The sequence below is a fragment of the Equus caballus genome, chromosome 30 (assembly GCF_041296265.1).
Source record: "Equus caballus isolate H_3958 breed thoroughbred chromosome 30, TB-T2T, whole genome shotgun sequence".
Taxonomy (NCBI): Eukaryota; Metazoa; Chordata; class Mammalia; order Perissodactyla; family Equidae; genus Equus; species Equus caballus.
In genome coordinates, this window is record NC_091713.1 from 18,529,837 (window position 1) to 18,541,851 (window position 12,015).

Sequence of the window (12,015 nt, forward strand, 5' to 3'; positions counted from 1 at the left end):
TGGAATTTAAAAATAAGAACAACCACAAAACCCAAACTCATAGATGCAGAGAACAGATTGGTGATTGCCAGAGGCAATGGGTGGTGGGGGGTGAAATGGATGAAGGGGGCCAAAAGGTGCAGACTTCCCATTATGAAATAAATAAGTCATGAAGATGTAATGTAAAGCATGGTGACAATAATTAATAATACTGTATTGTATATTTGAAAATTGCTAAGAGAGTAGATCTTAAAAGTTCTCATCACAAGAAAAAAAAAAACTGGGGCCGGCCCCATGGCCGAGTTTAAGTTCACACACTCCACTTCGGCAGCCTGGCATTCGCCAGTTTGGATCCTGGGTGTGGCCCTTCACACCGCTCATCAAGCCATGCTGTCACAGCATCCTACATGGAGGAACCAGAATGACCTACAACCAGGAGATACAACTATGTACTGGGGCTCTGGGGAGGGAAAAAAAAGAGAGAGGAAGGTTGGCAACAGATGTTAGCTCAGGCCCAAATTTCCTCAACCAAAGAAAAAGAAAAAAATTTGTAACTCTTTGTGGTGATGGATGTTAACTAGACTTATCGTGGTGATCATTTCACAGTATATACACATATTGAACCATTATTTTGTACACCTGAAACTAATATAGTGTTATATGTCAATTATATCACAATGAAAGTAAATACATAGATTAAAAAATAAAAGAGCTATTGAGTGATCTTCCTCAGGTGTAAGAAAGACCAGAAATGGAGAGAGGGTACTGCTTAGGTACTGGCTTGTCAGATTTGTTCTAGACCTACTGAAATCTGATCTGCCTTTGGGGTCTATGAGGTAACAGTACCCTTCCAAAAATATTCCTTTTTGTCGCATAAGCTAGTTCACGTTGGCTTTTCTTCCTGTATCAAGCCTGTTTTACACGTGGGAACACTGAGAAGTTTAGTAAGTTGCACAGGGCCACCAGGTTAGAAAGAGACAGCAGAGCTGAGAATAAACCTATATCATCTTGATGCTAGAGCCTGTCATTTGTCCCTTATGCCACTAGAAGAAAGGGTTTCCCTTTCTCGGCTGTCTTAGGAGGCTCACATTTCTTGAAGTTAGTTGTGGCCACGTGACTTGCTTTGGTGGAAGAAACAAAGGAGAGGTGGCATGATTCATTCCTAGCGGAGACATCGATGGCCAGTGCTGAACCCTCCACTCCACTCCTACTTCAGCATCCCCGAGGGCATCATGGGATGGAGGAACTGTAGGATCAGAGAAGCATGCACTGCTGAGCCAGCACATGGTGTAGACTTTGGGAAGCCACCTGAATCGACAGTGGACTTCTCCTGAGAAAGAAAGAAACTTTTGCTGTTTTGAGCCATTGAGATTTTGGAGTTGTCCGTTTATGCAGCATAACCCATCTTATCCTCACATATTCAACTAACTCCACTTTATTCTCCAGGCCGACGTCCATCCTCGATTTCATATCGAACCAATTCCAACTTCCCCTTCTCTTACATCTACTCTTTCAGTCATAAATGACTGCATAACCAACCACTCCAAAACGTAAAACAGCAATGATTTATTATTTCTCATGATTCTGTGGGGTGACTGGCTCAGCTGCATGGTTCCTCTGCTCCATGAAGGGCAGCAGAAGGTCATTTATGTGGCTGCATTTGGTGGGTACCTTGGCTGGAGCTGAAATGTGTGAGACGGTCTTTCATCCTTGGGACCTCTCTCCATGTGGACGTTCATCATTCAGAAGACTAGCCTGAGCTGCTTTGCAACATGGAGCTTTCTAAGAGGACAAGGCCCCCATGCGCAAATGCTCATCAAGCCTCCACTTGCATCATATTTGCTACTATCTCATTGGCCAAAGCAAGTCACGTGGCCAAGCCCAGAGTCAATGTAGTTGGGACTATACAACGGCATGAACTCCAGAAGCCATGGCTCTTTGGGATCTTCAATAAACAGTCTATAATAGTCATTAATTATCAACAACTAATATTCACAGTTTTAAAAGTGTTTTCACATTTATTATCATATTTTTTTAACAATAACCCTTGAGGAACAAATAAATGCCACCCATATTTTACAAAGAAAGAGACTGGGGCTCAGAGGTCTAGACACTTAAAATCACACAACTAGTAAATGGTAGAATTGAGATCTGAACTCGGGTCTTATGACTGTAAGTCTGTGTATTTCTGTTTTATCACAGCTACTTTTGGCCAGAACAACCTGTGTCATCCAGCTATGATTTCCATGGTTGGTCTATCAATGGTTTTGAAAATTTGACAAATAAACAAGAAAATGATCCATTTTTCCCATTACTTTTTTTGGAGTTCAGATTGTTTATTTTTTAATTGTTTGGGGGAAAATCTCACCCAAATTCACCCAATTCTCAAAGACTTTGATATACTGTAACAGAGTTATTAGTAATGTTTGCTTATGGTCCCCAACTAAGCCAGGATGGCTATCAGGGAGGACACACCTTATGTTAAGCGTCAAATGGGGATTTATTTAGACTTCATGGTGCCCAAAGTTTCTTCTGAGGAACAGAATTTCTTTTCTGCACCCTAAGCCCATGACAAAGCATTTCAGCCTAAAATTCCCATGCCCAGGTTCCTTAAGGCATTTATACTACTGTGTAAATGTCAATCCTAACTATCCACAAATAACAGGACTTGTGTCACTGGGGTGGCGCTGGATTGTGGGGCTTATAAATAAACATTTAGATTGAGAAAGAATCCACAATTATTCTCATTATTGCTTGCAATTCCTGGCTGCTGGAGAAGAAATCCCAAAGAGATTAAGATCAGATCTGGCTTGGGTGCTGTTGCCATGGGAATCAATGGCCGAGGAACAGAGATCCAGCGGAAGTACAGACCTGCCTGCTGCCCATTATGAGCTGGAACCTGCTGCCAGGCCCTCCCTGGAGGTGGCGCTGCACTGAGGAGTGGCCTCTGCAATTTCCTGTCGTGTGGTTCCATAGTCTAGGCCCCTAGTCTCCAGGTGACACTTTTCATTAGGAACCTTGGCTGGCTGAACCTTTGATCCATTCCCTTCATTTTCCTTGTCACCTTCCTGGTATGGAGAGAAATAAGGAAAAGTTTAACTGTAAACCAAATACCTCTGAACTCCCCCTCTTGTAGAGACACCCTGTAAGAAGCTTCTCCTTTAAGCAATTACAGGCTTCACCCTTGACTACCTTCTCCAGCCCATCTCACAACAGTCTAAGTTCTCACGAGAGAGGCAAATATGACAATGTGCCATGGGGTGAGGGGCATTAGCAAAACAAGTCAGTCTGACCGTAGGAGCTCAGTGACACTGTAGTACCTGGTCACCAGGTGGGAAAACCCTCTTCTATACGGGCCGGAAATGAGAGCAACCCATCTTCCCACCTCAGGGCTCTTGGTGTCCCCATCAGGATGTCACATACCTTATTTTGTCTTCTATAATACTCGTTTAACATATATTGATGTTTGGGTTGAGTAAGACCAAAGAAGGTAGCTAATCTTCCACCAAGGAATTCACACGCTGAAAGAAAGAACCAGAACTTTGGTAAGTCAAAAGAGTAACTAACGCTTAGAGTCAGCTGAGGTGCCAAGAGATAAAGCTTGCCTACAAGTCATGTGTTTCCACGCTCTTGGCCCCCAGCCTCCTCCTACTGCAGTGGTGGCAGATCCACCACTACATTTAACTTCAAGGCCGATAGAAGATTGCAATCGCTCTGGACTCTCAAAAAATTCTAGGACCAAAGGGAATTTGTTAAATCTTCTATCTTCACATGGGATTACATCTAAACTATCTTTTCCAGATGAATACATCAGGAGAGATTTTCAAATACTTAATAACAGGGACAGCATTTGTCCGGAACAATCAGAGTAGATGCTGCTCATCCCCATGCATATCAGTTGATCATCAGTTGTGAGTATATTTCAAATGATACCAAAAATTTAATCCGGTGTTACGAAGACTCATGTCAGGGATTCTTCCATGCAGCGAGACAAACTCCCTGTTAGCAGCAGCTTAAGGCCCTCCTTGTCTGCCTTCAGTCACAGCAGCAAGGTGGCCTGCAGGCTCAGCTTTGTGCTTGTCAGAGTCAGGGATAAAGGTTTAGCATGAATGATCAGTGGTTTCCTGAAGGTGTCTCCTAGAAATCTTTTCCTTTAAAATTATAGGACTTCTTGGGGGCCAGCTGGCGGCATAGTGGTTAAGTTCATACACTCAGCTTTGGTGTCCCAGGGTTCACAGGTTCGAATCCTGGGCATGGACCTACACACCACTTGTCAAGCCATGCTGTGGTGGCATCCCACACACAAAAGAGAGGAAGATTGGTACAGATGTTAGCTCAGCAACACTCTTCCTCAAGCAAAAAGAGTAAGACTGGCAACAGACGTTAGCTCAGGGCCAATCTTCCTCACCAAAATATATATATATATAAAATTATAGGACTTCTGACTCCCCCTGTGACAGGACTTTCTGACTCATTCCACTTCTTGCACTATAGCTCATAGAGGGCGTCAGAATGATGTTATTATTTTTAAATGTGTTTTGTCTTTTCAAAAATACTCTAGCTATTTAATCTGTTTGCCACAGTGCCTAAGCATATGTGTATGAGAGAAGTTTCTAAAATATTAGAATAAAGCTTAGGAAGTTTTCCTGTTTATGACCTACTAGAATTTTAAGTTGAAAAAATTCATTACCAATGTCATCTGGGTCCCAGCTGTACGCAAAATCTCTGTGTAGAGACCAGGTGCTGACTGCTCGCACATTGATGCCTCCACTACAATCTGGAAGCCCCAGGCAGAAGCACTTTAATGCTACGGTTCTGTTTGGAGCCCTGAAGGCAGCTTGATTCCCCCTGTGTCCTGTCCCCGCCATCTGCAGTCAAAGGTCAACATGGAGAGCACCGTAGTCTCTGTTCTGCTTCACACTCTCGTATTGCTGTATCGAGTTTTGCTTCTTTCACTTGACCTAACCTCCTAAGGCTCCCTCCATTCAAAACACTTCACCTCTGCAAACAGTCTTGTCCTAACTAAAGCATAGAACTCTCTGGAAGACAGCCTTTCTTCTGCCAATGTGTTAGGGTTGCGGTAAGATTGGTATTTCACTCAGATTCCCAGAGAAACTTCCAAATCACTAACCCTCTGTCTTGACGTAAAGGCACTTCTTCCTTTAAAGCTCAGACCACCCGACTGAACCACCCCATCATCACTTTTCACTGTAACTTAAAGATCCCCCTGGTCACTTTGATGGTCCCCAAGCTGGCCTTAGCCAGACATACCTGCATAGGACTCATAAGGTATCTCCTTCATATGTCAGCGTTTCTGACTCTGTCTATAGTCCCTGTGCTCCTTCTATCCTGGTAACCATGACATCGAATTATAATGATAGGATGTTTACTGGCCTATATTATCCACTGAATATTGAGTCTCTTTAAAGCAGAGATTGTCATTTGTCTTTGTGTCCCAGGTCCAGCACAGGGCTGAGCACATATTGACACTCAATGAATGCTTATTTAATGAATGAAGAGCAATTCCTAAGAGCTATATTTTATATTTTCTCAGATTTTTAAAGTTGTTTTCCTCTCTGTGGTATACACAAGCATATCCAAGTTAGAAGGAAATGAGTAATTAGACGTTGCCAATTGAGTTTTAAAGAAAATTGGTGAAAGTCAAACAAAATAAGATTTAATATTTCATCTGTTGGGCTGTTCATTATGCCCCTGGGAGGAGTCAATAAAGTTCTTTATTTATAATAATAAATTTTTATAATAGAGAGATTATGATGAGGGAACTTGGAACTGTGTCATAACAGTTTGGAAAACTTGGAAGTTTATTCAGGAAGGACTGGCTATTGTCTTCATGTATTTAAAACTCTGTTCTATGAAAGAAGAATCTAGACTGGTTTTGTATGGCCTTAAGAAAGACAACTAGGATCAATGGGAATAACTTTAAAAGAAGAGAAAAGTATAAGAATTTACTAACAAGAGGTGGAAAAAGATGGAAGGGCCTGCCTGAAGATGTGAGGTTCTATGCCATTGGGAATGTTCCAGTAGAGATCCAGAAGAGACCAGATCATCACTTCTTCAGAAAGCATGGCGTGAATTAAACCACTGGAAGTCCCACCTAACTCTGAGGGTCTATAAGTCTATATTTAGGACAGAGGAAAATAACCTTAGCAGTACTTACTAGAAAATGAGGTGCTTGCTATTCGCCCTGCCCAAAACCATAGGTAGGGCCCCCATGAAAGTTTAGACTGAAAAAAAAAAAAAGAGAGAGAGAGAAATTGAGTTAGAGTAATCAATAATAGGAGTGGTGACTGCAGAGTCTTTCCTGTGGAGGTTTCAAAATGCTTTATAATATGATCCATTTTCTGTCTCATAGATGTGAAAACTAAGATTAACAAAATTATGAGTTGACTATAGATGGATCTAAAAAGCAAACCAAGGAAGACAAAGAATTAGCTTAAAACTATATTTTCTACAAATCTTGTCTGGCTTAAGCTGTCATTCACTCAGCCCCCATGTTCACTCATGTTGCTATTCCAAACTTACAGGGTCAAGCATTGAATTCATTTTCTGTTCCTCTTTTTCTTCCTCTTCCTCCTCATCTGTGCTATATTCTTCCAGGATGTCTCCATCAACAAAATGGATAATTCTTTTGGGAGTAGTTCTTTTGGAAGGTCCACTCTTCTCCAGTTCTAACTGCTGTAAACCGTCTTTTTCCATAAGGAAAAAAAAACAACTAGTAAATTAAAAACAAGACGCCTTAGGGCAAGTTGCCCAGGGCAGAGTTTATATAGCTGAGAGGTGTCCAGTTATTTTCAATGGATGGTAAAGACAGAGAGTTCAGAGGCAATCACAGCTGTGATGTCATCGATTCTTCAAATCCGAGAGACGACTGCTCATTTCTGTACCAAAATGAAAAAGGTTCAATTAGTAGTGAAAATGTGAACTTTGGGTCTTCAAACAAAAATTTCGACAGCATTCCCTTACCCCTTATTAATTGCCAAAGCTACCACTGCTAGTAGAAAGAGGCCATCGCTTTGCGGAAGTTCCTCAATCATTTCAATAAATATTGAGAGGCAATAGAAGCAGTGGTTAAGAGTAAGGCTTTGGGGCCGGCCCCATGACTGAGTGGTTAAGTTCCCACTCTCTGCTTCAGCAGCCCAAGGTTTCACTGGTTTGAATCCTGGGCATGGACATGGCACCGCTCATCAGGCCATACTGAGGTGGCGTCCCACATGCCACAACTAGAAGGACCCACAACTAAAATATACAACTATGTGCTGGAGGGATTTGGGGAAAAAAAGCAGAAAAAAAAAAGAGTATAGGCTTTGCACAGAAAGGAGAAAATATTTCCCAAGTATATATCTGATAAAGGACTTATTTTCAGAATACATAAAGAACTACTGCAATTCAATAGGTGAAACACAAACAACTCAATTAGAATATGGTCAAAGGATTTGAACAGCCAGTTTACCAAAGAGGATTTACAGATGCCAAATAAACTTAGGAAACGATCCTCAATGTCATTAGTCATTAGGGAAACGCAAATTGAAACCATAATGAGATATCATAACATACTCACTAGAAGGCTAAAATTAAAAAGACAATACCAAGTGTTGAGGAGTAAGTGAAGCCACTAGAATGTTCATTCATTGCTAGTGGGAGTGTAAAATGGTATAGCCACTCTGTAACAGTTCTGCAGTTTCTTAAAAGTCACATATATAGTTACCATATAATCTGGTAATTCCATGCCTACATATTTACCCAAGAGAAATGAAAACATATATCCATCTAAAGATTTGTTCATAGCAGTTTTATTTGCAAGAGCCCCAAACTGGAAACAATTCAAGTGTCCATCAACTGGTGAATGGATAAACAAAATGTGGCATCTCTCTTCAATGGAATGCTACTCAGTGATTAAAAGTAATAGACAAATAGTATTTGCACCCCTAGGAAGAAATCTCAAAAGCATCATGATAAGCAAAAGAAGCTAGACACTGTATATTATGTGATTCTATTTACGCAAAATTTTAGAAAAGGCAAAATTACAGAAGTAGAAAACAGATCAGTATTTTCTAGGGGTGAGAGGATCAGGGGAAGAGATTAACTGCAAAGGGATAAAAGGGAGCTTTTGGGATGATGGAATTGTTCTAATAGATATCATGATTGTAGTCGTGGTTACTCGACTGCATACATTTGTCAAAATGAATCAAATTCTAGACTGAATATCAGTTAATTTTACTGTGTTCAGATGAAATCTTAAAAAAGCTGACAAGCTTGGAGTCAGACTGCCTAGGTTGAAAATCCTGTTACTTAATATCCCTGTGGCTTGGTTTCCTCATCTATAAAATAAGAATAATATAGCTTGAATATGTGTGTAAATGTGGTACCAACTTTATAAAATTTAGGAATAAATGGGTAAAGACACATAAAGGAGTTAGAAAAATTCTTAGCAAATAGTAAGTGTTTAATAAAAGCCAGCTATTATTAAGTACCTAACACTTAATAGGATATATATCTGGCACTAATATGGTACGCACACTATTGTCTTAACTAATATTTAACATATTTTAAGATTATATCAGCAAATATGGCAGACTGAGCTGATGTGGAAGAATTCCGCTTCCTATTCCAGACACCTGGAAATGCTGGATAGAATTAGACAACCAAAACATTGAATCAGGCTATACTAAGGAAGTAAGAAAGAGAGAGAGAGAGAAAGGGAAGGAACAAAGGAGGAAAGGAAGGAGGGAGAGAGGAGGATGAAAAGAAACCGAGAGGAAGAAAGAAAGAGATAGAGAGAAAGAAAGAAAGGAAAGAAGAAAGAAAGAAAAAGAAAAAAGAAGGAAGGCAGGAAGAGAGGAAGGACAGAAGGGAGCAAGCTAGCCTAAGTAACAGGAAAAGAGAGAAAACTCAAAATTATAAGGGTGAGCTGAAGCTGATATGGCTCCTGGGAGTTCAGAGCCAGATATAGGCCTGGGGCCTAGAGTTTTAACACTGGTGCAGAGAGGAGACAATCCGAATCACAGATCCCATGAGTGTGGGTGCTGAAATAAAGCTACCTGCATAAAACTAAGATAATAAAGTACTATCTTATCTATAAAATATGGACTTGAAAAACTACCTACTGACCTGCAAAAGGTGCAAAGTAATTTGTCATCTCCTGGCAACATGGGTAGAAATAGTCACCTGAAAAAACTGGAACCCCAGGCTGGTACCAGATGCTGGCATGTGGCCCAAATTCACAGCCCTCATATGGTGTGAGGAGCTGAAGTGAAGCTGAGGATGTGCTCATTACAAAAACTTAAAAATCACATGAAGACATCAACCATCATGAGGAGGGTTCAGCAGATGGGAGAGTCTTCACTCAAGAGAGAGGAATAATAGAACAACAGGAAACTTTAAAATGAATATGTTTAATATGTTCAAAGAGATAAAGGAAGCAAACTATTATAATAGCCAAAAAGAACAGGTTGATTTGAAAAAGAACTGAACAGAAATTCTAGAAATGAAATATATAGTCAACCTAGGATAGGTTGTATGCAGATTAAACACAATGAAGAAATCTGAAGAAATCTCTCATAACACAGCATAAAGAGATGTATATTCCATTAACATGAAAGAAAAAGTCATGAGATATAAAGAATAGATGAGAAGGTTCAATATTTGTTTATTAGGAGTTCCAGAAGAAGTGAACAGAAAGAATGGGGAAGGTAATGTTTGAAGAGGTAATGGCTGTGAATTTTCCATATCTGAAGAAAGATACAAATCTTCAAATGTGAGAAACATAAACAATACTAAGAGGCATAAATAAAAATTAAATCAAACCTAGATCATGGAAATTATAAAAAATCTTGAAGTTACATAGATGAGGCAGATTACTCCCAAAAGAATAACAATTAGACCAATGGCTGACTTCAGATCAGCAACAATGGAGACCAGAAGACAATTGGTTATTGCCAAAAAGAATTCAATACCCAGATGAACAATGATAGGGAGAGAGTAAAGCAATATTTTCACCTATAAAAACTGAGTTAATCATTCTTACAGCTTCACTGAAAGATGAATAATATAAAATTGTGTGTCAACAAGAAGGAAATCGAACCCAGAAGTAAGAACAAGATGCAAGAAATAAATGTAAATAAATTAGTAAACAGAGTGACAAATCTTAAGTATTGACTCTTAAAAACACTATTTTGGTAGGGTGCAGTATAACAACAGAGCAGTATTAAGTATTAGACAACGGTAACAAAAATGTGAGGAGTTGACCTCTTTAAGTATTGTTTTGGAATAGGTTGTTAAGTATGCATGTTAACAATTTAAAGGTACCTAGAAAAATAATGGAATTAGAATGTGCAGCTTCAAAACTAGCAGAAGAAAAAAAATAAACAATTCAACAGAAGGCAGGAAAGAGGGTAGAAAAAGAACAAAGAAAAAGTGTGATTAATGGAAACACTAAAGAAAATATTAGAAATAATTCCAAGTAAATCAGTAATCATAATAAATGTAAATATATTATAAGCCATCTATCCAAATGAAGACTAGCAGATTGAATTTTTAAAATATTTTATGGGCTGTAGGGGAGGAAGACATTTCCTCTACCCGCTCTGGGTCCTTCTGGCCGGAGAATGAATTAAATTCACATGAGACAGAATAACAGGAGAAAATTAAGCAAAGCTTTATAGCATGTATACATGAGAGAGGCTCAGGCAAACTGAGCAACTCGCCAAAATGGCTGAAGCCACCACCTTAAATATCATGTCAGCTAAAGACAAAGGAGGATGTTAGGGGTCAGGGGGAGTCAGTTATGGGAGGTTACCAGACAAGTACAGTAAACAAGAGTAAGATTCTTATACAGATTTAAATCGTTGCCTTCCACATTGATTAAGAGTTTCTAGAGACAAGGTCATCCTCTCTTCTTCCTGGTACAGAGAGGTACAGATGGAGATTTCCTTTACAAACGTAAATGTCTCTTAACAAAGGGTAAGTAAATTCTACTTTTCAGAGTTTCTTTCCTGTCTGCAGTTTTTAAAATTAACCAGCCCAAAATAATCCTCACGCCAAAGGGTCATATCTTGGGGTGGCCAATTCCAGTCCCCCATAGGCACTACAAACATTAAACACACATATGTATATATATTTGTATATACATATGCTTATGCACCTAATAATATCCATATATGAATATTCATGCAACATGAATATTCATATTATACAGATAACATATGAATATTCACATATAATATGAATATGTGAATATGCATATGAATATTCATATGTATATATGACTAAGTCGCCAAATTTTATTGGTGCAATGCTGCATCTATGTCATTTTCAAAGGTCAGAGTTGCTAACGGCGTCAAGGGTTAAATTTGTCATCCACAGCAGCAGGAGGTGATACCTGCCCTGCCCAGGGTCCTCTGAGAAGACTTCAAGGAGAGACATCATTCTCCCTGACTGACTTACTCATAGTGTTTCACAAAAGAGCCTTGGTAGGAAATAGTAACAGTTGTTACCATTTAGTTTCTGATGCCAAAGAGCAGCAAAAAATAACCATTTTAATTTGGTGTTTAAGACCAACACTACTCTAAGCATAATACTATTGCAAAAGTAAACATTGTCCGTGCCTTGAGAAATCAGACACGTTCTACATAACCAGCAAAAGAAAATAAAAACATTTTCAGAAAGCAACTCACCTCCATTATTCTTTTGCTTTCTCTTTCACTGCTTTAATTCATGTTTCGGGTTTTGAAAGTAGTACAAAATTTGCGGCTGGAAGTTGTTCGGTAAATTAAGAAAACCAGGCCGAGGTGATAGGGAGCCTCAGACACGCTGACGTGGAAGCGTTCTCTTGCGTGTATCTTACAGGGTGGAACATGTTTGCATTGTGGGAAGGTCGATCATGTTTACATATTCGGCATTACATAAACCCAGTGGCCCTCAAATTTGTCTTCATATTAGAATCATCTGGGGGTCTTTTTAAAAAATTTCAAGGCAGGCCACTCCCCAGACCACTTAAATCACAATCTCGGCGGTGGC

At 39.5% G+C, this 12,015-nt stretch overlaps 1 protein-coding gene across 1 annotated transcript; it reads right to left on the reverse strand.

Moving 5' to 3' along the window:
- Positions 1-1,970: 1,970 nt before the first annotated feature.
- FAM177B (family with sequence similarity 177 member B) lies at positions 1,971-11,805 on the reverse strand. The gene is made up of 5 exons (XM_001488597.5): positions 11,673-11,805; positions 6,523-6,878; positions 6,158-6,224; positions 3,403-3,500; positions 1,971-3,047 (listed from the first exon to the last, which is right to left on the reverse strand). Exons 2-5 carry the CDS (start codon positions 6,694-6,696, stop codon positions 2,865-2,867), a joined length of 522 nt encoding a protein of 173 aa, XP_001488647.2. The 5' UTR covers positions 6,697-6,878; positions 11,673-11,805; the 3' UTR covers positions 1,971-2,864.
- Positions 11,806-12,015: the final 210 nt, after the last annotated feature.

What these genes read in the sequence shown, in the direction of transcription:
- FAM177B (XM_001488597.5), bottom strand. Translation starts at nt 6,696, where the DNA reads ATGGAAAAAGACGGTTTACAGCAGTTAGAACTGGAGAAGAGTGGACCT. An exon ending in TGAATTCAATGCTTGACCCT is followed by an intron (nt 6,225 to 6,522) that starts GTAAGTTTGGAA and finishes TTTTTTTTTCAG; the next exon opens with TCTAAACTTTCATGGGGGCC. An exon ending in AGCAAGCACCTCATTTTCTA is followed by an intron (nt 3,501 to 6,157) that starts GTAAGTACTGCT and finishes TCTTTCTTTCAG; the next exon opens with CGTGTGAATTCCTTGGTGGA.